The 27,556-nt window shown below is 42.3% G+C and overlaps 1 protein-coding gene across 6 annotated transcripts in view; it reads right to left on the bottom strand.

Moving 5' to 3' along the window:
• Nucleotides 1-448: 448 nt before the first annotated feature.
• LOC139618483 (RNA binding protein fox-1 homolog 2-like) overlaps nucleotides 449-27,556 on the bottom strand; it is a 44,099-nt gene continuing 16,991 nt past the window's right edge. For 3 of the 6 annotated variants that reach the window (XM_071474430.1, XM_071474434.1, XM_071474432.1), the window contains 11 exons: nucleotides 20,903-21,106; nucleotides 19,678-19,851; nucleotides 19,147-19,200; nucleotides 18,794-18,886; nucleotides 8,309-8,396; nucleotides 7,187-7,243; nucleotides 6,693-6,840; nucleotides 5,541-5,583; nucleotides 3,208-3,308; nucleotides 1,313-1,388; nucleotides 449-1,140 (listed from right to left, as the gene is read on the bottom strand). In XM_071474430.1, coding sequence (XP_071330531.1) covers nucleotides 1,096-1,140; nucleotides 1,313-1,388; nucleotides 3,208-3,308; nucleotides 5,541-5,583; nucleotides 6,693-6,840; nucleotides 7,187-7,243; nucleotides 8,309-8,396; nucleotides 18,794-18,886; nucleotides 19,147-19,200; nucleotides 19,678-19,851; nucleotides 20,903-21,106 — 1,083 coding nt within the window. In that variant the 3' untranslated portion in view covers nucleotides 449-1,095. Of the gene's footprint in view, nucleotides 1,141-1,312; nucleotides 1,389-3,207; nucleotides 3,309-4,952; nucleotides 4,996-5,540; nucleotides 5,584-6,692; nucleotides 6,841-7,186; nucleotides 7,244-8,308; nucleotides 8,397-18,793; nucleotides 18,887-19,146; nucleotides 19,201-19,677; nucleotides 19,852-20,902; nucleotides 21,107-27,556 lie in introns of those variants that run through there. The other 3 variants (XM_071474431.1, XM_071474433.1, XR_011689740.1) reach the window with 2 other exon arrangements.

Genomic DNA, 27,556 nt, shown 5'->3' with positions numbered 1-27,556 from the left:
TGACACATCTATGCAACTTCTTATCAATGGCAGCAAAACAGAATCAATGAAAGAAAAACTGAGGTAATGCAGAAAAAACAAAGTCACTTGTTTTTTTTTCCTTGTCATTTTCACACTTATTTAAAAATTATTTTTTTTCTTTTAAGATTAGTTTTCTTGTATTTCCTTTTACACATGGGGAAAGCTGGGAAATGTTGGAAAATGACAAAAACAAGATACTTTTTTTCTCCCCAGTGTCGTGTTCATAGTTTGCTGTTACCAGGACAACAGTGGTTTCTGTCAGTCAGATGCTCCCATGCTCCCTCTAGCTGAATGCTCGGTTTTCCAGCTTTACAAAATAACAAGAATAATTCCTACATCTTCTGTATTGAGCAGTCAGAGTTTGATTCTTTTTTTTTTCATTATTATACCACAATGTTAAACCAGAGGGCCATCTCTGCTGTGAGAGGGTAGCTTTACATCAATGTAGTGTTTAAAAACAGAAGTACCTTTTTTTTTTTTTTTTTTAGTAATGCTGTGCTGTGGCAGTTCTATCACTGTGTGCAGGTCAACACTAAAGGAAAATGTAAACTAGAGGAAACCATATACTTGGTGTGTTGAATGTTAAGTATGTGTGTATAGGTCTGATTAGGTCTTATAGGGCAGTGGATATACTATAAGTTCAGAAACCCTTAGGAAAAAAAAAAGGTTTGTAGTGTTCAGGATCACACAGGAACAGCAGTCTCTCTCTCCTTCCAGGTCCCATAGTGTGTCTAAAAACCATCCCAAATTGTGCCACGTAGATCAAAGCAGTAGGCTCCAGCTTTTTTACACAGGAGACACTCCTGGTAGTTGTTTTTTTTTTTTTTTTTCATTGTTTCCATGTCAGCGACAGACAGACAGAGGAGTAGAGAAATAGTTTGAGTTGATGATGTGGCAATGACCTGTCTCGCCACAAAAAAAAAAAAAAAAACATAAAAAAAAACAAAAAAACAAAACCACATGAGTTGTCACGATAGTCCGCCTGCAGAAAACTGGGGAGGAGCTCCTGCCAAACAAAGAGCCTGAAAATGTGTTTTGGAGCGATGTGGAATTCCTTGGGTGTGATTTGTGGTTTTAGTAAGGAGCAAACCTACTGTATCCTGCCCGGTATAAACTGGCCTGAAAGAGACAGAGGACAACACAGTTATAGCTTCATATTGCTGTTGTGAAAAATCCACTTTGTCTACAAAATATAATCTACACATGGTTATACTACAAATTCTATATTTATTGAAAAGTGCAATTAACTGATGTTGTAGTTGTTGTGTAGAGCTTGTGTCAGTTTCCTCACCATGGCTCCCACTCCGTAAGCAGCAGCAGCTGGAGCTAAAGCGTGGTATGGATCTGTAGTGTACACTCGGCCGTAACTAGCAACACAAACACACAAGAAATAACCGATTTGAGTTAAAAAAAAAAGAAAAAAAAAAAGGACAAAATTAGGTACGCAACTGATTTTGTGATTAGTTTCCGTGCTGTTATGCACAGTGTCACCATCTATAGGTGGAGGTAATGCACTAAGAAACACAGCAATCTGCCCAATAAAGACAGGGAAGAAGAAGACTGTGAGAATGTAAACAAAATCAGGTTGGCAAATATTTTATGGGGAAGGAAATGCATCCAACATGTTTGTTAGACCTCAAGGACACACACAGAGTATTCAAGACTAAGCTGGTTACATGTGTAAGCTCATCTTTTTCTCTCCATTTCTGCCGTCTGTCCAGACATCGGCTTCCACAGTCTTAAAACTGTGGCTCAGTGTTTCAGGGAGTCATCTACCCATTCAGGGTCAGTGGTTGTGTGCTGCTAAAGGAAGGACTTTCTCTTGTCATTAGAAAATAATGATTTGGTTTTGTTGCTAAAAAGGAGCAAAGAAGAAAAAGAGATGGAGCTGTGTATTTGTTGTTCAGGTGGGCTGTGGGCAGACGTTTCTACACAGACGACCTGGAGACACTCAGTGGATGCAAGCTGTTTTCACTATTAGTGACAGATTAGCGACAACTGGAGTGGTGAGTCCACAATGTGTTTCGGTGAATAACACTTTAATAATAACCCTTCAAGCCAGGTTTGCACTTTGCTGTTGTCCTGTAATAAATTAACTTATTTGTTTTCTCATATGTAATGGGCACAAAATGCACACACACTGTTTCTCCTGCTCCTAAGTGAACATTTAAGGAAGATACTTTTCCAATTAATTAAAAAATAAATGAGAGTTAATATACCGTATTTTCTGCACTATAGGGGGCACTGGATTATAAGGCGCACTGTCAATGAATGGTCTATTTTCGAACTTTTTTCATATATAAAGCGCACCGGACTATAAGGCGCATTAAGCGAAACAAAACAGTCAGATAAGTCAGTCAAACTTTATTAAACGCGTTCACAATAACTCTCAACATTGTTCAAACATTAATGAGCGTATTCACAATAACTCCCAACCTTGTTCAGTTGTAACACATAAAAAAAACACAGTCTGATACCGCTAAATCAAATATTAGCGTATTCACAATAACTCCTTATAGGTCCTTATACACACACACATTGTAATATTATGGTGAAGCACAGTATGTATTACTCCGCGACGCTCCTGACTACGATAGCCGTAATGCTGCAAGCGGTGCAGCTTTGTAGTTTACCGTCGTACCGTCGTGTAGTTTAAGTCGTACTAAAACATTTTGACAGAGTGCCGTGAGCGCCGTGTACCACACAAAATCGCTTCGAGGTCAGTAAGCACAACCAGAATTAATCCATATATAAGGCGCTCCGGATTATAAGGCGCACTGTCGTTTTTTTAGAAAATTAAAGGCTTTTAAGTGCGCCTTATAGTCCGGAAAATACGGTATTAATTTGGCTCCCTGATCATGTTGCCATTCAGGTAAACATTACACAACATCTCATCTTCTCCTATGATACAAGATACATTTTCATGCTTCAAGCTTTGCTGCCTTTAACTATTAACATGTCCATTTGTATCCATCCATTAATACTGTGTTATTGAGCAGAACTGTCCTTGTACGTCTCCAGATTCTATAACCAGTATTCTCTCTGTTATCACTGTCATGTATTCATCCTGCGGCCTTGGCTTCTTCTTTCTTATCCTCAGCCAATCATTAAGTCCTCTCCATCAGATCTGCACTGAGGGTGTGTGTGTCTGTGTGTGTATTCATGTGTGCCCTGGGTTGACCTCACCTGTCACTGTAGGCGGCAGCTGCGGCGGTTGCTCCGGTTACGGCTGCAGGCTGTGCGTAGCGATAGGCGGCAGCGGCAGCGGCAGCAGCAGGGTAGCCTCCCTAGAGAAACACACACATGACAGAGTTCAGTCACGTCTCTGAGGAAAAAGTCACCTGGGCTAAGGTGTGTAAATGATTGGGGGGGGGGGGCTGTAGTATAGAAATGCAATATACTGACATTTAATTCTGAGAAATAATTTTCATATATATAAAAATATTTGTGACTACCTTCAAAAACATGTCTATAACCTGCCTTCCCAGGTCAATTTTAAATTAATACTGTAGCTATTACACCATGATTACTGTACATTATGGATACTTCTTTTTCTTACATTCAGCAAAAATAACTTTCCTTCCATTTACTGTAATTAAAATACAGTATGTGTCAGTATACTGCATTTCTGTGTGGGGAGAGAAGGTGGTGGTGTGGTGCTGATGTGGGACAAGTACTTTATCAGTGAGACAGAGAGAGGAAATTGGACTGCTGAGGTCGAGTTAGATCGTATTATTATCACTACAGGAGAGAGGGGAGACAAAAAAAAAAAAAAGTGGAAGACAAAATGTTCACACAGTTGAGGCCATATAGGAACTTTGTTGTCTTGTCAGGACAGAAGATTTGAGTAATGAACAGATATGTCAAGAGAACACCTACAGTCAGAGGACACTAAGGGATGCTAGCGTCTGACATATTTATGGCAAAAAAAACAGCATTTGTTATTGTTATTATTTGTGTCTTACACATGGATTCAGGAGAGAGAAAACAGAGGAAGATGGAAAATAAAGTCACACACACAAACACACCCACACAAGTCTGTACTGACACTAAAAATCATCTCCTTGCTGAGACTGCATGCATGACCCAAATTACAATTCAAACCTACTCGAAAAAAAACAAAAAAACAAAAAACACAACACCACTGCATTTGGACCTGATCAGAACAGAGCACAGCAAAGCATAACAGAAACCCCGGCATTCTCCGAGACGCCTGCAGGACATGGAGCAGAGAGTGGACAGGTGGGGTAGAGAAAACAGGCTTATTAGGTGGGAGAGAGAGAGAGAGAGAGAGAGAGAGAGCGAGGCTTTCTGTGTGAGTGGAAGGAAAGGAGGACATAGAACAGTAATACAGTATGTCTGCATGCAGCAGCTGATCAGCACATGCTTCAGTAATCATCCTGGGAGGGGTCAGGGTGGTTAATTCAGGAAGAGACCATGTTCTCCGTTTCACTTTTTTTTTTCTTTTTTTTTTTTTTTAAAGATTTTACAGCGTCACACACCTTGGGGTTAGAAATCTTTAGTTTACTTTTTTTTTTTTCCTTTTTTACGGTTGTGAAATGTAGGTGTATTGTCATTTTTGCCAAAATAAAGACCGGTGTCATATTTCTCCAAAACTAAGAGACAAAAGAGATCAGGCTCTCTTTTGAACAAACTGGAAGGAAAAATATTCACTCAGTACGATTTAGTAGTTTAGTAAACAAACAAACAAACACAGCCCTTCCCCCACAATCAGAAGAAGTGCACATTTCAGTGAGTTAGTAGAAAAATAAAGTAAAATTCAAAGTAGTGGTAATTTTTTTTAATTTATTTTTTTATTACAACTAAAAGACAACATGTTCCAGATCAGATCAGAAGATGACTCATAAGATCAGAGGAAGTAGTACAGTAAAACAATGCACACTGTGGGTTTGGTGTTGAGTTGACCCTACCTGAGGCAATCTGGGACTAAGGACTGAGTCCTGAAACACTAGTCTATAGAGAGAACAGAAACAACCGTTGTCAACCTGGATACACACACACACACACACACACACACACACACACACACACACACGCAAAGGCACGCACACACACACGCTCTTGTTCATATGTTCACACACTCATACACTGATGCATGCTGCCGCATCCGCCCACAGAGCAGCCTTTGTAGTGGTGTTTGAGACCCTCGATCCCATCATTAAGATTTCACAGCTCTCCTTTTTTTCCATTTTTAAAACAACACAGCCTCTTTTGACCCTGAGCTGTGTTCAACCTGCGTTACAGATATTTTTGTCACAACAAACAGCAGCCAAAAAATAAAATAAAAATAAATAAATAAAATGAATGGATCTTAATTTGTGGCGTGTTGTGCTTGTTAACAGTTTTTCATTGTGGGCTCATTCACCTTTATGCAGGCAGCTCTGTGCAGGGCATGACTGGACGCACATGCACAATCACCCCCAGAGGAAAAAAGAGCAGGAGAAAGGTGTGAGGGGAGGGACAGAGAGGGTGTGTCGGTGGGAGGTGAGTTTACTTACGTATAAGTCCGCGGCTCCGTAAAACCCATCCTGATACACCACACTGAGAGAAGAAGAAAACGGGAGAGAGACGAGGGGGGAGGGAGGGGGTTGGGGTGGGGAGGGGAGGGGGTGTAGTGGAAGGGTGCAAATGGAGTGATGCACAGTCCCAAAAACCAGAGTGGAGGAAGGTCACGAGACAGCAACAACAAAAGAGGGAACAGGAAGAGAGAGAGAGGGAGAGAGAGAAAGAGAGAGTAGTTATTTCACACCCATGCAGCATGCAGAGGAAATACACTTTCCATTTAAGCTCCACAACTGTGACCAAAAACATTTAACAATAGACTTGTGGGGCCAAGAGGGTTCACTGTACTGAAATACCACCATAACCGCCTACTGTTCCCCAGATACAAGAATATCAAGGCAGCAAAGGCCACTTTGAAGGGATCCTTTAATGAGGATGTAATGTGTGAGGAGAGGAGTTTTCAGTGGAGCAGATATGGAGAAGGTGTTTCCTGCAGCCCCCAATTTCACCTTGTTTAGCTCAATTTAAATGTTCATCATTGTAAGCAACCACAAGGCCATTAACCAATCAATTCTGCTTTGATTTGAATATCACAGCAGTCATAACCCCATTAGCCAATCATCACAGCACAGCAACAACATGCACAGTACACGTACTGAAGGGACACACCAAAAAAAAACAAAAAAACAACACATCACAGTAAATGTGAATAATTTGTAGCAAATCTGTGAGCAGGGTGACTGCTTCTGCATAATGACTGAATGTGGTTTGTGTGTGTTTATGCAAATCCACTGATGGTGGTATCTGGGTGTTTATTCAAATGAACCTTCGATGGTGCAATCCCATCAGTGTGTCATACTCCACTGAATAGCTTATGAACTGACTGACAATGTGCCAGTGCTGGAGAGAGTGAAGTGTAAATGATGTTTGAGCACGAGAAGTGTATGAGCACAGCTGTGTTAAACAGAGACCTGGTCAAATAGATTCTGAAAATGGCTTTCATGAGGTGTTCCTCAATAGATTTATCAGGCACTGAACAAAACAACTGACTTCAAGCATTTTATTTCCACTGTGTTTTCTATAAAACACAAACATCTGGGACAGCTACAAAGTATGTGAAGTCCACAGCTCTCGTGGATAATTCTTACCCGGGGTAGGCAGGGATGGCAGGTTGAGGCACAGCAGCCCGCACGGCGCTGTAGACGGGCCGACCCCGGCCCCTGAGGTGGGCACCGCGAAACGCCGCTGCTGCTGTCGTGGCTGCTGCTGCTGCTGAAGGGTAGGGAAACCCTGGGACTGAAGGAGGATGAGGGGAGGAAGAACGAAGAGGGCAAGGAAGGAGGTGGAGAATAGGAGACAAAAGTGGAGTGACAGCAAAGGATTTAGGAAAGGAGGATAGGTAGGAAGAAGATGATGTGAAGAGAAAAACAGGGGGAGGCCCCAGATGAGTTAAGGAGCAAAGAGAGAAGGGAATAATCCAACTGTAGCCTTGAGAGCTTGATATCACAAAAAGTGTCAGTGAGCAGAAACGCTGGGAAAGCAGAGCATTAATATAAATTAAACATTGGGATGTGACTAAACTTTAAAGTAGGCTGCAGAGACAGTTTTTAGCGTGAGTGAAGGAGATGAAGACCGGCCTTACCTGCATAGAGCTCTGGTCCGTACACGGCCCCCACCATGGGACTCAATTTCCACCCCGCTGACAATCACAGAGAGGGGAGGGGGCAAATAATGAATAGGGGCAGTTTACAAAGAGCATTGGCTCTTCTATTCCCGATACAATAGTATGGTGTTTTATACACAAACACATTTATACACATATTCATTTACTTCATCAGTTATTCTCCTTGATTGTTGGCATTCATGGTTTACAAGATACTTCAAGAGCAGTTTTACAGAATAATACATGATACGAATTATCAGGCAGAGCTAAGGAGTGATTTTTTTTTTTTTTAAATTGACTGTAATGCCTGCTCCCGTTGACCCTGACAGATTCCCTGTGAAACTCAAAACCAAGCTGCAGGACGTTAACGTGAAGAGTGCATGAAACAAACAGGATATGCTGCTGAGCTCTGTCCATGTTCATCTAATGAACCTGCGACACTGACACCATGAGGTCAAGCAACCTGGGAGCAGCACAGACACTGGAATCAGGAATCAAACAGACAGTATAAATGAGCATTGCCATAAGCAGAGATCCTAGATGACCTGGACAGATGCAGTAGGTCAACAGATGGTCTGGTCTAACTACTGGCTACATGATGGCACACAGACCAAATCTTTACTGAAACTACACCTGAAAATCTTTCACCACACAAGTTGTTTTTGTTCCACACTGAATTAACATTTTTTTTTTTACAGCCGATTCTTAAAACCACTCTGCCTCATCTATTTTCACCTTCATTCAGTGAAGGTACCTTTGTTACAGGGTTATTACTGTGAGAACACCTCTGTCTGTTGCATTGCTTATTCCTGCACTCCGTGGAGTCGATCTGTGAGCTAAATTTTAAAGTCGACCGACAACATAGCTGCCACTGTGGGTGGTGGCAAAAATACTCAAACTAAAATAACCTGCATGAATTTGGTTTGCTGATGGTCTTGCAGAATGCAGTCCGCAGGAGAGCCTGCAGGGAGCAAACACTGTGGCTATGTTGTGCAATTTACCCCTTCCTACGTCTGTGTACCCCCCCCTGCTGTGTACCTATGCTGTTTGGATTATTAGGCGGGCCACGGCTCATTGTTAGTGTGTCGGTGTGCTCGTTACCATAAGGCAGCGCGCTGAGCGCCTCTCCGTTAGGGTAAGGGCTGACCATTTTCTTGTTAGTCATCACCCTGGCCGTGGCGTTATTCACCTGGGGACGGAGGAGCAAACGGTCAAACACACAGACACAACAATTCAAGAGAGGAAACTAAAGCAGCACAGGCTCAAACACAGATTATTAGCTGGCAAAGCCGAGGCTGATACACATTTGTTCCTCACAGTAGAATTACATTCAACATGCCTGCTGTTATCTGCTGCTTGGATCTAGTTCTTACTGGTCCTTTCAAGGAGAACGCTGCTGTCTTGTATCATAACCTTGATTTTCTAAATAAGTTGCACACTGGCTTTAAAGTGAACTGCTGGCCCACCAACAACGTGGATGAGACAACATGTTCTTGATTATTTCTGGTCGAGAATTCGTTGTGCTGTGTTTAAAATACTGTACAATAAATCTACGTCTGCAGAATAAAAAAGATCAATCATAACCAAAATAACTGGCTAAAATGTAAAAGTCACTGGTGTTAGACTGAACCCTGTGATCAGTGTGGAAGAATTTTACAAGGCTGCTAACTCTTTCACTGCTGTGTGTGTGTGTTTTTGTTGGTGTGCATGTTTGTGTGTAAAAGTGCGTGGGGGCTGTTAAGGGTTTTTTTTTAGTCATCATGCAATTAAAAGCAAGTTACCCAGTAGAGATTTGGTGATTCACTGTGTAGAGATATGAGGGCTGCCATGGGCGACTTTGGTTTTGTGGTGGCTGTGACTCCACATAAAAGGGGTGCGGTGGGTGGGGGAGCACAGCAAAGGAAACTGAGCTTTTTTTTTTTTTGACATGCACAGGTGAAAGTATTGTGGATGTGCATGTACTGTGCATGCTCACTGACATTTCAGCCTAATGCTTAGGCCTTTCAATCCAAGATGGCTGCTAATCTCCTCTCAGAGCTTCAAAGGCTCACACTCCGCTCCCTTGATCTATCCTCATCTTCCTTTGATGGGCTTTAAGAGAAGGAGATTGTAGCTCTCCGTAATAACCCATACTGCCCGAGTGTGCTGTTGAAGCTCCACATCTGACTGTGTGACAAGCTAAAGATTAATGACCTTTTGGCTACATGAGGGGAGAGCAAGCGTGTGTGTGTGTGTGTGTGTGTGTGTGTGTGTGTGTGTGTGTGTGTGTGTGACAGGGAAGGAGAGAAAGACTGAGGAACGAGTGCTTGTGTGTACATACCCACAGCACTCCCATTTAGAAGACCATTAAGGTCCAGGCTGCCATTCGCATTGCCTCTCTCAGTGAGTCATGTTCTTTATCTGCTGAGCTACATTCAAATGGAAATGAGGTTTACCTCATTTTTCCCTCATTGCAAATGACAAGGTCAGTGGCAAACAATTCAATTAGCCTAGCCTGGCTAGCTATCTGACGCAAGTGTCCACGGGTGTCTGAATGGAGACGTTTTGAAATTGTTTTAATGAATCAAATTAATGATCACATTTTTATGTATCACGGTGAAAAACAGTCCAGACTTTTATGTTGATGGGTAACACTCGATAGCAAAGAGTTTGCCTATATTAATGGTGGGCAATCAGCTGTGTTTGTGCAGTTTGTGTACCTGTGTTTGTGTGTAATGCGCGATTCATGAAATTGGGTAAACGGCTGACAGGAACACATGCAAATCAACAGAGACCAATATGGAAGGCAAATCTCAAAGTGTTAATGATTAATAAAACATTCAGCCTTTCTCATCCCACTTTTGCCCTCCCAGTCCAGCCTGAACAATAAACCTGGACAAAATGAAGTCACATTTCCATATGAAACCAAACTTGTGGGGTTTACATACCTAAAAAGAAATATTTAAAATAAATACGAGGGAGAGGGAGAGAAAGAGGGGGTGCAAAAACATTTGTTTGACAAAATTAATAATCATATAACACAGAAATTACACGCAGCCAAATATGGGCGCATCACATGACCAAGAGTGAGTAACAAACCAAAAAAAGTTTAAAAAAAAAAAAAGAAAAAAAAAAAAAAAGAAAAAGTTCAGCCAATCAGCAAGCGTTGGATGCAGCATAGAGACCAATCAAAACAATCGCAGCACTCCCACATCGAATACATACGAGACAAAGATGGGACAGGTACGTTGAGAGGAAGGGATGCAGGTGAGAAGTAAAGAGACAGAGCCAGTCCATATACAAAAACAGGAGAACGTAAAGATGGAGTGAAGAGAAAGAGAAAAAAAAGGGAGAAAGTTTACATGAGCAACACAAAATAAACTAATAACAATTACTGTTTAAAACACAACATATATACCAAGGTGCATCATTCAAATAAAGCAATTAGATTTGGTGACCATTCTCCTGAAAATCTCATTATATGTGGTGGGTTGAGAAACAGAGCACCAAAGGATGGAGGGAACAGAGAGAGAGAAAGAGAGAGGGAGAGGGTGAGCGTGAGGGAGAGTGAGAGAGAGAGAGAGAGCAATCCTCATTCCCAAAAAAGGAGAGAAATAAAATAAACATGAGACACTATGCCAGGCATTAGAACCGTGTGTCACAAACTAGGACCAGTACACTACGACTACGACTACTACTACAACTACTGATACACAGACAGTCCACTACAAGAAAACCAAACCAAAAGAGGAAAACAAAATGGCAGCAATAATAGAGACCCAAAAACACAGCCAGGTAAACCCCATATCGGTTTAGAGATGCATATGGTGACAACAACACTGGGGCTGTGTCCGAAATCACTCCCTCATTCGCTGCTCCACATATAACAGACGCTTCCTAGTTTGCTCAGCAGTGAGCAGTAAATTGAGATTTTATCATCATCATTTTTGTGTCGTCACTGTCGGCTGTTGAGTTGTGCAACAGTAATTTTCCCATCTATAAAATGCAGTGCATTGCATTGTGGGATTGTTAGCAGGCAGTAGTATAACATAATTTAAACCCCATTTGAATTTATAAAGCATGATTTTTTTTGAGGGCACAACATATAGTGGCGAGAAAAAGTAAGTGAACCCTTTGGAAATAATTTATGTATAAACTTGTCTTCAAACATGGTCAGATCTTCATCCAAGTTACAATTATGAACAAACACAATCTAATTTAACTACTAACACACAAACATTTGCATTGTCCACACTAAAAACATCATTCAAATCTTCACACTGTAGGCTTGAAAAAGTATGAGTATTTGGCTAATCACATGAAGGAAAGCTAACTAGAGTTTAGATTGTCATGAGTGCACAGTCAGACAAACTGTCTATAAATGGAAATGCTTTAGTTCTTTGGCTACTCTTCCTAGAAGTGGGCGTCCAGCTAAGATGTCTCCAAAAGCACAACACACAATGATCAGTAACATAACAAAGAACCTCAGAATAACAGCTAAAGGCTCAAAGCTGGTTCACATCTCTGTTCATGAGTCCACCAGACACAGATCATGGTGCATGGTTTCCTGGAGCTTAGTGTCCATGTCAGGACACCACAGAGGAAGCTGCTGCTCTCCAAAAAAACATCACATACCTGCCTGAAGTTTGTCAAAGAGCAGCTTGACTCTCCACAACACTACTGGGAAGATGTTTAATGGACTGATGAAACTCAGGTTGAATTATTTGGGAAGAACATGCAGCTCTATGTAAGGTGTAAAAAGGGAACTGCACCAACATGAAAACATCATCCCTAAGGTGAAGTAGGGTGGAGGGAGCATCATGATTTGGGGCTTTTCTCTGAACAGCTCGACATCAAGGGGAAAATAAATGATAAATAAAATAAATTCCCAAGTTTATCAAGGTCTCTTACAGGATAATGTCAGTGTGGCTCCACCAGCTGAAGCTCAGTAGAAGCTGCTGATGCAGCAGGACAATGACCCTAAACACCAAAGTAAATCTACTACAGAAAGACTTCAAACAAAGGAGTCAGACCCCAGTCAGAGTCCAGACCTTAACCCAGCAGAGATGCTGTGGATTGACCTCAGAGAACCACTCACAGCAGAGATCCTGAGAACACGTCTGAGCTGAAGCAGCTCTGTAGGAAGAAAGCTCCAAACTTCCTCCTGAACACTGAGCAGGTCTGATCAGCAGCTACTGGAGGAGCTGGTTTGAGGTTCGACCAGTTAAGTCCAAAGGTTCACTTACGTTTTCCACCAGTTCTGTGAATGTTTAACAAATATGTTCAATAAAGACACAAAATATTAGAATCGTTTGTGTGATATTAGCTCAGGGACACTGCGCATCTACGCTTGTGACTTAGTTGAAGATCAGACGACATTTTATCATCAACTAATGCAGAGAACCAGGTCATTCCAAAGGGCTCACACACTGTAGTGGATACATTTACACACTCAGACACCGGTGGAGGGTAAATGTTGTTCACTATATAATAAATGGGGAGTGAACTGGGACACAGCCTGACTGGTTTGATAAGTGACCAGCCAGTTGCACCAGCTGTTCTTAAGGTCGAAAAGTTTCTACTAATTACTAAATTAAATGTGACTACCAATTGGTAAATTAAAACAAATTATTTCTTACCTGAAGATTACTTGCTACTAAATATTTACACCCACTGAAACACACTTATTTCTCCATGTGCACAGGCATAAATAGAGTAAAAATATATTTTTTGTGCTTCTTAAACTGACACTTTTGGAAGTTACGTAGGTTTATGATGCTACAGCAACTTCCTGTTTACATAGCTCTTGACTGGACAGCATTATAGGTGGTTCCTAGCAACCAATTTACATATTGCTAAAGTCTTAACAAGCTAAGACACTTTTTAGTTTTAACCCAGTTTAGTAAATGACTAGTTTGAAAGTAGTTCGTAGGTACTAGGAAATTAGGAAGAACATTACGTTCTGACTTAGTACTGGCTTTATGAATAGCTGGTGCAACCCAATTCAGATCTTCAACAGCATGGTTTCTCAGCACATTTTATTTTTGTATGAATTAACAAAAGATCCCCAATGAACAATTGTAGATTAATTTTTTATGACAAGACACAGTGTGCTAGTTTATTATGTATATTTGGAAGATCTTTGTCTTGGCATTGAAGACAGGCAGGGGTGCTACGGCATTTTTCAACTGCACATTGTGTCCACTTGGCTAACGTTTGACAAAGAACACTGTGCTAAAAGCAGGCAGGTCAGTGAAATTAAGGAATTCAAAACCAGAGCAGCATTATTTTCTCTGCAGGTCGGGGTCTGCATTCACTCAAAGCAATCGTAGGCAGCAACAGGGAGCAAAGCTTCATATCATTTCTGTTGATTTTAATTAATTAGGAAGAAGAAAACTACATACATTGAGTCCGACGGAGAATTAATCAGATGGATTGTAAATAGCCGTGTGATTGCATAGAAGAGGGTGATTACATTCGGTCATTCCCAGTGAGGAGTTAATGACATGGTGGGGGACGGACATGTGGAACAAATATTACTGCTAAAAGATCCAATGTGTTGAAAGATTCTGTGTCCATCTGTCTGTGTGCCTGTGGTACTGTGCTGTGCACTGTAAAATTACATAATACCAATAGCTTTCTAGGGCATTACACTGCGTGGGCCTATGAGTATTACATAGATAGAAATGCAAAGACTAATATTGTCACTTCACAGTATACTGTACATAATGCTGTGTCAAAGGCCCATTTCAGGGGTGGGGTGGGAAGGGGATCAGTTCAGTGATAGATGTTTGTACACAACTTACCGTTGCCGTAGAAACAGCGAGTGGTTACCGTGGAGACTGACAACAACACACAGAAGTCGTCAGGGAAACAGAAAAAATATAATAAATAAAGGAACAAATAATCCTAGTAACAAAAGAAACCTAAATGCCCCCCCCCCCCCCTTTATTGCCCCATGTGAAATTAAAACCTGGTAGCAGCAGTGTTACAGCTCAGAACAGAATATAAGAGAAAGAAGAAAGAGGAAGAAAAGGGAGAGGATGCTAGCTCTCAGTGCTTAACAGAGCTCTGAGCATCATCACAACAATCAGACCAGTGACAGGAAGGTATTTGGTGCTCTAGAGAACAAAAGACATGGTACAGGAGAATGGAGATATGGGGCAACCCGGTCCTAACCCCAGAAACTAAGCTACTGAATGTACAGTACAGTACAGTGAGGGTCTGAAATGCAGTGAGTTTAAACACCTCCAAGGAAAAGTCAGAAGAGAAGATACAAATGCACACCACCCTCTATCATAAGAGCAGAATAGCAAAGGCTGCTTTAATAACTGTCTGCGTCTCTTCCAGTCAAAAGGACAAGCGGAGGTATTTTGGTTAGATGTTGCAAGAAATGACTCATTCTTGTGTGGTAAAGTTAGGCCACAAGAGAAGTGTGTGTGTTTGGAAACTGATTGTGGGTATAGTGGCTATAATTTCCAGTTTTTACCAGTCACCACAAAAGAACATACTGAAGGATGGTCAAACAATACAAATAAGGCAGGAAACTGAAAACAAACATGAATGGAAATAAGTGGAAACAAAATAAGGCAGACAAAGATGATGGCAAAATAGAGTATTAAAGTTAGAAAAAGCTCATTTTTAAATTAAAAACAAAATGACAGAAGGACGAACTTGACTGGCGACGAGAGAATGAAGGGATAAGGAAGAGAAAGAATGGAGTCAACACACAAACACAGACCGAGGGTTGGAAAGGGCAAAGTACAAACTCTCTTTCCCCCTTTCTTTCAACCTTTTCTACATTTTCACTCATGTACAAAGCAAACATACATGAATACTCACACATTCATTAATTTTCCCTGGGGCAAATCATGCAGTAACAGAAAGATCTGATGACAAAAACAAAACAGGACTAGTCAAGTCCATACTGGGGGGGGGGGGGGTCCATCTATGAAACTGGGACACAGGAGCTGGTAATCCTGTACTTCGGGCCATCGCCAACAATTCAAAATGAAAATCTTACCAATTCAAGCTCTCGCAATAATAATACTGCATAAAATCATCCAAAATGATTGTCATGGAGATGACTGGTAAAAGGCCCCGGCCAGAATGAGTGGAAGGCCAGCTCTGTCCCATTGAGGAGTTTGTGGCGGCAGCACTGGCTGGTGAGAGTGTGCATGGTCAGGCATGCAGAACCACAGGCACAACTTCCTTCTCATCCTTTTCACCACATCCATGCAGCGATGATGACACTCTTTACTCAATAGCCCCCCTCCCACCACCACCCCTCCCTTTGCATGCAGAGCTGCACCACTTTTGACTCACTCAGACAACTCAGCTATTCTGCGCCATTGTGTTGAAATGTCTGACTAAAACTCTGCGCTGCGGAGGAGCTGTCACTTCCCGTAACACTCCAGCCACACAGACCAACCACAAGCACACGACCTTGGAGCAGTAGTTAGTGAATAGGAGTCTTCAGGGTTCTGCATGGTCTCTGTCTGTGTGACATCCCCTCTGCTATCGTCCTTACAGCAGCAGTCTTTGAAATTTCTGCACTGTAGTTTGCAGTGGGGACAAATCTAAAGCAAAGACGCCAGAGAGCAGCCAGGAAGATTGACGAAAAACCACCTCCAGATCCTTTGCGCAATAATGACTGTTTGGTGATAATTAAATATCTGTCTGGCGTGCCCAGAGATGGAACAGTTCAACTAAAATTACTAATATATTTTACCCAGCATACACCTTGCTGTTTCACATATTTCCTTTTAAGCTGCCGTCTATTGAGAAATAGGTGAGGAAACATTAACACTGTGCGCCCTGGATAACGAAAATATTGTTCTGCATGACCAGCATAAACTTAATGATTCTTCTTAATCATTAGCTATGCAAATGAGACCATGCAGGGACCCTAATACACTCCCTATACAGCCTGTGATTGCAGAAAAAGAATGAAATGTGTGCACATATGTGACTACACATATGTGACTAAATGGTTTTGGAGATAATTTATCTATCATTAGCTTTGTATGGTGTCATACAGTCAAAGAAACAAAAGTCAGTGACAGCCGAAATGTTACTGCTCACGGCAGAGAGATGTTATGAGTGAGGACTGCTTAACCATCTATGTTAGAGCATACACACAATCACAGAGACAGCCATGGACAGGTGGAGATGCACTGAGGTGTGTATGTTCGTGAGTAAGATACACACTGTCACACCTATATATAGGCCTATGGGACTCTATATATATAGCATTAATGGTGATGAGATGGGATCACAGAGAAGCAGGTAGAGACAAAGTGAACTGTAGTTGGGCCACTTACATGGATACATTGGAAGCGCACAGGAAACTGACTTCTTCAAAGCGCAGAGTTTTATTCCAGACAAAGAGAAGTACAGTGTAACTTTAAGCACAATGATTCTCGTTCTATTTTTATATAGGCTACACACATGCACACTATGGGCTGCTAAGCTATGGAAATAACGACTAACTAACTCCCATTGGCATGCACCAAGATAAGAAATGTCAGCACTCGAGCTCAGGACAGCAAACTTTTAGAAAACACTCAGTCAAAAATCATTCTAAGGATTCAGCTAGTTTGGCCTTTTTTCTATGAGGCACTCAGGTGCAACTGATTTCATGCTGACTCAACACGTCCCGTCACCAAAAACTATTTCAACAAAATAGCCGTACAGAATAAACATGCAAGAAAAAAAATATCCAGTTTTCTGCAGAACTGCCTCAGCAAAGCTATATATTTCCATATTAGAATACCAACCATGCACAATTAGGCTACATCAACTAAACCCATGCCCGTGGATAGCAGTGAACTACAGTCGCACACAATAATAGTAACATATTTATGTATAACAATGGTATACAGAAGGCCTATATTTCAGAGCTTCTGAATCATAATACAAATATATGATTACTCTAGTTATCTTTAGCCATCTTCATCTCTGGAAACATGGTTCAACAAACTCTGAAATGATATGACCAATTAAAGCAAGAGTTACTGCAGCAGCAACATCTGCAAGGAGGGAGAACTGCCAGAGAGCATTGCCTCAAATAGAAATGTCCGGCCCTTTCTCCTCGGTTGAAAGAATGTATAAACACAAATCCTCGGTTTGTCCTGCGCCAGCCTTTTGTCTCTTCAAGCCCATGCACCATAAACAGACAGAAAGAAACACACTCTACAAACTCTTGCTGCTGGCCCACCATGCAGCTGATACATGACCTGCTACAGCCCAACACCACTACTGGAGTACAACAGAGTACATGCAAAGTGACAACTGAAAACACAGACAAACTGGATCGCTGATTCATAAAAGTGACTGATATCATGCAAAACTTGGGAGGAAACACACACATCAGCTTAAAGCAATGACAACACAGGTTGTTGACTGATGCAGGGTACATTGGTTCCATCAGTATCCATTCAGCTTGCTGATTGACTGAGGGTGGAGGTGGCGGAGGGATTATGTTGTACCAGTGGCTGCAGGTGGCCATCTTTCATTCTCAACCACACTGCAGCAGAACTGAGAGTACAGAACTCAAAAAAAAAAACAAGGGTCCAGCCAGCCTCATCCATCATGCAAGAACTGACTCACACACACCCACACACACACCAAGGAAATCACCACAGTAAGCCCATGCAGAAAACCTGGCTTACGGTGGCTTGGGTCAAGAGATCCAATACAGACAACTGGCTGATTATAACCCCAATTAAATTAAAGAAGAAAAACTGCTTTCAAAAACTCAGCACATGCTTGCGTTTACAAATAAAGAATAATTTTTAATCAACTCAAAATAAATAACTTCAACACACATAGACTTTACATACATAAAATCTCTAGTGATCTTTGGTAAGAATCCAGAATTCCACAAAGTGAACATGCGTCAGTGTTGCTGTGATTCCCAGCATGCTGCTGTTGCACCAGGAGCCATAAGCTTGTCACAACCACTTAGCCACAACACCGGGAGAGGGGAACACAGAAGGATTTCTACACTAGGGAAGAAAATAAGAGCATCTGACGGCAATCTGCCATGCATCATCCTTTTCACTGCGTTCCTCTCGTGCCCTCCGGTGCCAACTACACAAACATCATTCCAATTGTTGCAGAAAAAGTTGTAACATCAGTGTGGCTACAAGTTGCGCATCAGTGGAAGAAAAGAAAAAAAAAAAAAGGTGAAGAGGCAACAGCTTAATGTGAAAAAAAATATGCTGCAGAGGAAAAGTACCCAGCATGCCTTATGTAGTGTTCTTGCACCCCCAATCATTCCCACCACAAAAAACAACAACAAAAAAAAAAAAAGAGGAGGAAACAAGTCTTTTTAAATTTAAAATATGAAAAACATCGCAGAGGACCAGGGAGTGGGATACCAGTGGGCTGCATCAGAGCATATCACTAAAGGGAGGATGGGAGCTAGCTAGCAGTCAGTGATCAAGCAGAATTACGATGCGAGTACAGACAGAAGACAGAAGAGAAGGGGGGAGAGAGAGAGAGAGAGAGAGAGAGAGAGAGAGAGAGAGAGAGAGAGAGAGAGAGAGAGAGAGAGAGAGAGAGAGAGAGAGAGAGAGAGAGAGAGAGAGAGAGGAAAATTACCTCAATCTTTCGACCTTCCACCAATGTGCCGTGGAGCTTTTCCCTGGCTTTCTCTGCATCTGCGCTGTTCTCAAATGTCACAAAGCCAAAACCCTGTGGTACACGGCAGAGGTTAAACAGGTTGGTGGTGAGTGAGCAGCGCGTCATCATCGTGGAAAGGGAGAGATGAGAATCTGTGAAACCTTAGAGCTAGGGGTGCAGCCTGACATTGTTTAATAGATAAGTCAAGTTTCATAACAATGATCTTCAATGTGGCGTGCTGATAACATGTCGCAGCCACGCATGGTGGGAATACCTGTCAACAGTCAGGGAGAAACTGTTGTTGTGTTGTTTCAGAAAATCTGTGCACTTACCTTTGAACCCCTCTCATTGAAAATAATCTCTACATCCAGGATCTTCCCAAATTGCTGCAAAAAAAAAAATTGAGAGGAGAAATAAGCAAAAGTATAATCAAAGAGACGAATCATTTACATCTTTGAGTTGTGTCAGGTTTGGTTTAGATCTAAGTCTTTTAGGACAGATTTTCTGCAAAGTCAGAAGCTTCGTGCGAGTTACAGCTACTTTGCAGTAGGGGTCACTGTTACACCAAAGACAACTCCCCACATTTCAGTGTGTTTCTGTTGATCTCTTTGCCTTGAACTCAACTCTGCACCCTTTTTCCCTCTCACTTCGTCACTTGTGCTAACACACTGACACACACAGCAGCCACTGCCCCTCTCAAGCAGTAAGAGAACACCCACAAGTGTCCTTGCTTTGTGTTACTCTTTGTCTGTCGCTACACCCCACCCTGAATGAGGCAGTCCCTCTGCCAAATGCCCAGAGTGTCTAGACTGATTTATTGATCTTGTTATAAATGAAGGCCCACAACATTCCCCACTTCATACCCCAAACATCTGCCTGAGATCTGGGTCCCGAAAGCGGAAGGGGATGTTTGAGACGTGGAGGCGTTTGGGGGTCCCTTTGGCCTCCGTGGGGTCTCCTGCAGAGCCTCCTGCTCCTGTGCCTCCTGTACCACACTGTACACCAGCCTCACCCTGGGATGTCTCATCTGCTTTTCCCTGTGGGGGAGAGAGCGAAGAGGACGGGTTATGGAAGGTGAGAGAAGTAGACGTGGCTAATGATGATTATTTTAGCACAGTGAACACTCTGCTATGCCTCTTGCTGTGGGTGTAACCCACTGGAAACATGCAGAGTTGCTGAGCACAAGATGCAGTAAAACCATTAGTGTACAGCTTTGATCTCATCATCATGCATTAGAAATAAACATTATCATCTCAGCTGAATCTTTAATGAAATCTGATTGTTTATATTTATGTTCAATAACAACACAAATACTCTATAGTAATGCTAACAGCTCTGTGAGCCTGTACTCAGGCTTTGAACTAAGTGCTAATGCTAGCATGCTACCATGCTCACAGTGACACTGTTCACCATAATGTCAATGTTAAGCCAATATCTTGTTTACTATGTTCACCATCTAATTAGAATGTGTTAGCATGAAACTCTGGATCTCCAACGTCATTAGGATTAATCCTCTGGGAGCATGAATGTCACAGTTGACACCCAGGGGTGCTTGAGGGGGCTCTTGGGGGGGGCAGCAAAAAGGGGAATAATTTATTTTCACTATATGAAAATACCATAAGTAACACGACAGAATGTATGAATACTTTGTTTGAACGCTTTCTGCAATAAACATGTAAAAGTAGAAATCTGATCAGATGGGGGACCCTGGGACAAAATGTTAGCAAATGGGGGTCTGTGGTCTAACTTGTGTCAGTTTAGGGTCCAGGATGTGCAAAAGTTTGAGAACCACTGATCTAATAGATGCTGAGATATTTCAGTCTGGACCAAAGTGGTTTATGGGTTTATGACTGTTATCAATAGTGAAGCCATACATATGCAATTTTATTTAATAAAAATAATTAAAATCCTTGCAGTCCCTTCACAACTTCAAGAACTGAGAATGTCAAAAATGAGAAAAACTGCAGTGGGGAGAATGTTTTTTTTCCCCAACAAATACTGAATGTCTATAATTATCACAGAAAATGACTCATACATTCTGACAGTTCACTTGACCAGTAGTAATGGCTTCATGAATATAGTACTTACATTGTTGTTATTGGTGGTCGTAGCAGTGGTGGCTCCATTAGCACCAGCCCCTACCTCTGCTGTTCCTTGGCCCCCAGCACCAAACATGGCCCCAGGGCCAAACTCTGTCCCTGGGAGTCCGTTTTGAGGTGGGGGTGGAGGGGGGAACGCTGTAAAGGGTGGGGCCACCAAACCCTCCTGTCCTCCTGTCGAATCCTGAGAGCCCTGTGGGAGTGAAGAGGGGAGGGGAACGGGGAGGAGAGGGAGGAGAGAAGAGAGGGAGATGACTTAACATATATACTCAGCAGGCCTGTTACAGTGGCTGCAGCGTCCTGATGAAGGCGGAGTGAGGGGGTTAAAATCCTGCCTATTCAATTTCACTCTCTCTCTCCCTCCTTCCCCTGCATGCTATCCTCTCCCCGTCCCTCTGCCTCCATATCTCTGACAGGCATGTGTTTTCAGTCAGCCGACCATGAAATATTTACAGAAAACACATCTATTATTAAGAGTCAGAAAATTCGATACACGGTTTGAGATACAGAGATGCTTATGGGATGGATGGATGGATGGACGTGTAGAAAGATAAATACTAACCGAAACATGTTTACTGTGACATGTTTACAGCTACTGCTGCACTGGGTGAACACCGGTTCCCGTATTTCTGACTTTCTTTTAGTGGCCATCTATAATTCAGATTAACTGTGTATCAGCTGGGACTTCACCGCCTCAGGTCCTTTTCATTTCTCTGCACTGTTACAACTGTATCAGCAGCAGGATCGTCTACAGATTCTTTATAGCTGCTGCTGCTGCTCTAACACATAGACCTTATCGTGCATGTGTTTGTGTGTGTGTGAGGTGACTCTGCAGTATTGCTTGCTTTAATCATTTCACACAGTGAAGGGCATCTTGGAATAAGTTTTACAAAATCCCTTTACAGCAAACACACAGTGAAAGAAACAAAGAGGCAATGAATGGACACAGAGTGAGTGGGTTTAAGAAAAAAAAAAAGACCAGAAGCTTTGGGGTCAGGCTGCTTCTTCCACACCAGGCCAGGCAGGAATAACACACACCATCCAACACTATTAACCACTGGTCTGGCCTGTGCCGTGGGCTGGATCTGGGCCGGGTGACGCCAAGAGACACTCGGTCTCCAGACAGCCTTTTTAATTAGACAGAGTAACTAAGATGCCGCAAAGCAAACGAGCTCTCTCTCCCTCTCCTTCTCTAATCCTATAGCCTGACTGCTCACTCTTCTTCTGCAGCGACTATCTCACTGGCTGTAAACAGCCAGCCAATGCTAAAAGGCCCATCTGCAAGACAGACAGCTTCTGGGGTCTGGGCCCAACAGATAGAGGAGGCATCAGAGAAAGAAGGCAGGATGGAAAAATCTGGAAAACTCATCCGCTGCCCCTCTCACTGTGGTAAGGCTGAATGTGTGTTAGGAAAGAATGTGTGAAAACTGATTGTGTTTTGCATCCGCTACGGTCTCCGTCACCTAAGGACAAAGGAGGAACTTTCAACAATCTGTTCAAAAGAGATAATAAGCTATTAAAATTGACAGGTTACGCCTCAGTCCACCATGTTTAGGTTAAATCATAGCCTACGTGTACTTGTTAGGGCATGCGAGCTCGTAAACATGTAGTAGCCTGTAGTCAGCCACTAAAGGGTGTGTCCTGTAGTCAGATCCCAGCTCAGAGCTGAGTCACACACACACACACACACACACACACACACACACATCAAAAATCCTGGACGCAGAGAAAGAAGCAAGAGTTAAAGAAAGCACAGAGGGACAAACAGAACAGGAAAATGAAAGCTTATGATTTGACAGAGAGGGAATTAGAGCTAATCGTATTTTAACAGGAGAGGCCAGTCACATTTAAAGTCCTGCTGAATGAGAGCTGGTCAGTGACTGGGTCTCCCAGCGCTGGGATATTTCATTAACAGGGATGCTGTATTATGAGCACTGATTATCTAGTGTTTTTTCCAGACACTGCTTTAGAGCACCAGATTCACAGAGTCTTGGTGTGTAAAACAGGAAGGCTACAACTTTGTTGATTCTGTCATCGCCATGTTTCTGGCTGAATAAATCACAACCAAATCTGAACCAACAGGACTGGGTGTGATTACACAGTGCTCTCACATGATTGAAAACATTTTAAGGTGATACAGTATTCAGGCTACGACTGTAGGGGGTTAAAGTAGACTGACACAGTGCTTGTGTGTTGCTGTATCATTTCAGGTTTATTATGGTCATGAAAAAGCAAACGACATGCAAATAAAAATGAGTTGGTGGATGAACTGATGGACTAATAAACAGAGCAGAGGATGAAAGCCGTCAGTGGATTAAGGTCAAAAGAGAAAACAGTACAACTTTAAGTCCACGCGGGCATTCCTGACCCGCCGACTAAGGAGCAGCACTGCCCTACATGGCAGTATCATATAGTCAAAAGCAGAGGGGGAGAAGGGGAAAAAGAAATAATGGAAAAAGAAAAGGGGGGGCTTAACGGGAGAAGGGGAAGTGGATTATGGGAAAAATTTTATGTCTGGTCTCAACGCAAACTTTCCAGACTGAATTTTGACATTGTGAGATAAGATTTAAGCAGGCTTTGAATGAAAATGGCACAGAAATCAAAAGTCAATCAAATATAAACCCAGATGTTTTTGTTTGTTTTTTTTTAATCAGAAGTCTGATGTTTCAACTAAAAAGGACCATCTGGAGCAGGACCTATTCATCCACACTGTTTCACTCTCACCTCAAGCATGCACACACAAACAGTTGTGTTACCTGAGACACCATATGTTTTTCCACACATGGAGAGAGGGTGAGGGGGAGGAGAGGCCTTTTCACGTCAAGCCTTTCAAGCGTGCGTCTGTGTCTGTCTGCTGACTTTAACCCCAAACCACCAGAGTAAAGCCCACGGCAGCCACAGAAACACAGAGTGAGCAGCCAAGTGGTGATGCTACTGAAACTCATCAATTCATAGCAGTTAGTCTACTGAAACTATCTGTGAAGTAGCCTGACTGAGAGCAGAAATACTCTTCTCAGCTTCTTCTCCCTCTGCAATCCGTCTCTTTTCTTTTTCCTGTGGTTGGAGAAGTAAGTATGTTCTCCACTCACCACCCCCCCCCCCCCCCCACCCCCCCCCCTCCCCCTCCTTTTTCCCCCTTCCCTCTTCAGTCTTGCTTGCCACACTTGATGAAAGCCAGAGGGAGAAATTTTTTTTGTCTTTTTAAACCACAACACCCGCCCCTAAAGTCACTCAAAGCTTCTACTGCACTGTGATGTCCATCAAAGCACAGGCCACAGCCCCATATCCTTATATGGCTACCTCTGTGCAGAAGCTTGTCTCTCCTTCCTCACTGTGAGCCAATCACATTACACAGAGGTCGTTAGAGGTAAATCTATAGGTGTCTGGCACAGACCCAGAGGACACATGGATGATTTTTTTCTCTAGCAGGAAAAAATTGAGAACTTTTAGTGGGTGTGATGCAGTGAGAACCTCATGGCTCAAACTATAGGCAAGCATGACGCTGTCTGTCAGTGTCAGCAGCTCTGTGGCTACGCTGAGATCTGTGACATGCAGCTTGTCTGTTTTTGACAGCTCTGATCATCTTCACCATCAACATCATGAGCATAATCACACTGACAGCACTTTCTCTAACACTCTGGCTCACCTCAGGCAATATGGCCTAGAAATTAAAAAATGCATCATTCTGATTTTTGACAAACAGACCAGAACACATGTAAACACTGACCCATCAGGAGCAGAACAAATATTATTCATTAGGAACAAAACTTGCATGTGCAATAAAAGAATGACATAAGAACAGGCGCCACTTTTAAGCCTGTGATCATTTTTACTAGTCGCCAATGAAGAGCAACAGGGCAGGGAGAGGGTGAAAACTTTGTATCTCATGACGGTCAAAATTGTGCATAAAGACCAACTCTGACATTACACCTGCGATGACTGGTCAATAAATTGGTTAAAAAAATGATCTGCAATTATTTTGATGATCAAATAATCATTACAGTCATTTTTTAAAGTGCCAAACATTTGCTGGTTCAAGCTTCTAAAATCTGAGGATTTGATTATCCTGAATGACCTGAATATATTTGGGTTGAGGACAGTAAGTCTGACAAAACAAGGCAGCTGAAGGACCCACTGGGGGAGCTGTGAGAAATTATAGCTCTTACACTTCACGGAAAAAAACACTTGAGAAGCAGATTAATCAATAATGGAAATAATCATCAGTTGTTAAGAGTAGATGACAACTGAAGCAGGCGACAAATTTAATTTAAGCTGATTTAAAATTAAAAGTATATGAAAACAAACTTACAAAAGTCCATCTATATCAAAATCAAACAAAAGGAACAACTGACAGAAATACATTTAATTTCAATTAAAACAAAAACATTGTCCCTTATAATTAGGCTTTATTCAGTCCCCTACTGATATATTTCTGTGAGGCTGAACACCAGAGCAAAGGAGCTTTTGAAAGCTGTTAGCGAAGCATCTGTGCAGGTAAAGACAACGTTCAGCTAAAACATGCTCACATGTCGTCAGTGTTTCTACTACTCCCTCTAGTTCACAGCCCGCCTTTATCCATAGGTATGTTTCACGTGTCAGGGCCATGACCACCTCTGTAGCACTGATGTGCTCACTGTCTTCCAAATCACAGTTGTTATTTCTAGGAACCAGATTATTTTAGGATCCCGCTCATCTAATCACTGACTGACATTCACATTTAAGGGACTTTGATCCACACCGATTTACAGAGGATGCTACAGCAGAGTGAGCTTTTCACCATAAACCACCCAGAATCCTAAAACACCAACACTGAACAGTCGAGCTAATTCTGCAGTTTGCTAAACGCATTGCTAATTCTGAGGAGATGAAGCAAGAATTTGCACACTGCTGTAGTAACATTTGCAGAAGTTTAAAATTTAAAAACCCAGTGGCAGTGATTTGCTGCTGCAGTCTAAGCTGGGGCACAGTGTGGGCACAGTGCTACAGTCCTACAGTGCTGTTTATCATGCAGGACTAGGTAACCCAGCAGATACTGCATACATTTAGAGCTCTACTGCACCACATCTGTGCATTGCCTCGCTTGCAATGCACCTTTTTGTGTGTACGTATGTGCGCTCTGTTGTGCAGTAACATGCACAGTGGTTTCACGCCTTAACCCACTGCATACAGCCTCAGGCAGCGGCAGTTAGAGCAGCATTAGTGTGAGGACAATATTATCATGGCTACATGAGCAGCGGGAAAATAGTTAAGCCTGAGGTAGAGTGGTGTCACACAGTGTATTAGGCCACCAACACTCCAGCTAAACCAATACATGGGTTTATCTGTGGTAACAGGTGCTCTGTTTGTGTTTTTGTAAGATGGGAAGCCAGTGTTATCTGTCACCTTCTAATGTGAGGGCTGCAGCACACAAAGAAACTCCCATAATCCCATAGGATAATTATAATGAATTAAGCTAAATATGCAGTCTCACACAAACACACACACACACACACACACACACACACACACAGACACACACACACACACACACACACACACACACACACGTATGTTATGAGAGTGCAGCTGCACTTTTCTGTCCATTTCTCATATGTGTGCAGCTACACTCCCACAAACAGACGCGCACACAGAACCCTGAGGGCAACAAACTTGGGTGTGGATCCTTTGCAAATTCCTTGAAGGCCTGTAGTCGTACGATGGCTAACCAAGCAGCCTGATGGAGATAATATGGGGGGGGGGGACAGTTTGACAGCCTAAATGCTCAGATACCACTCACTGAATAGCGGCTTGGCTTGACACCTTTCCTCACAGGCTTAGCACTCAGTAGGTAGGTCAGAGGGATGATGCACCACCTCTGGAGAACTACAAATACACACAGAGAGACACTGGATGTGCACATACATTTTCAGACAACCAGTTAAACTGACATATTTTTGCTGAACTGTAAAAACAGAAATATGAAAATATGACAGGCGCAATGCTCTGCATGGCACCCTTCTGCAGTACAGCTCACTAGACATTAACACAGAGGAGTTGTTAAGAATCAGTACCTCAGAAGGCCCATTATGGAGCTGCGTCCACCCCCGCCACACTGACAGTGTGAAGGCATTCTGCCCAGTCTGGAACATCTCAATTATTATCAAACATATTTGATACTTTCACCAGAGGTGTTGCCAAGTGAACGGCTGACTGAGCTCATTTGTTGCTGTGAATAATATCAAGATGGAAGTTCAAGTCAGGCTGGAGGATGTGGCCAAAAAATAAAATCTTTATCTTGAAGTTTAGGAATGATTCACAACTTTAAACAAAAGACCAAGACACAGTAGAAACATTTTTTTTTTTTTTTTTTAGGCCTACATGTGGAAGAATATTAAACAACCTCCACCTCTGGTAAGGCTGTCACTGGTTCTTATGTGTAAAAATACAGGTTATCCCATACAGCTACAAGAGGTCAGTACCAGGTGCTTCAACTAACTTGATTTAAAAAAAAAAAAACCTTCTAAATAATTCATCAACCCCTGCTGTTTGTGTGTGTGTGTGTGGATGATATGAGCAGACAGCTGGCTAGCGTTAGCTACCTGGCAGGCAGGGACAGACTGAGCAAAGTAGAATCCACACAGTCAATTATGTTACTTTTGGACTA

This window comes from Trachinotus anak, unplaced genomic scaffold, assembly GCF_046630095.1.
Source record: "Trachinotus anak isolate AG129_WGS33_773 ecotype Australia unplaced genomic scaffold, CSIRO_AGI_Tana_v1 ptg000003l, whole genome shotgun sequence".
In the NCBI taxonomy this organism is placed as follows: domain Eukaryota; kingdom Metazoa; phylum Chordata; class Actinopteri; order Carangiformes; family Carangidae; genus Trachinotus; species Trachinotus anak.
This window is presented reverse-complemented; position numbering and strand designations above follow the sequence as displayed.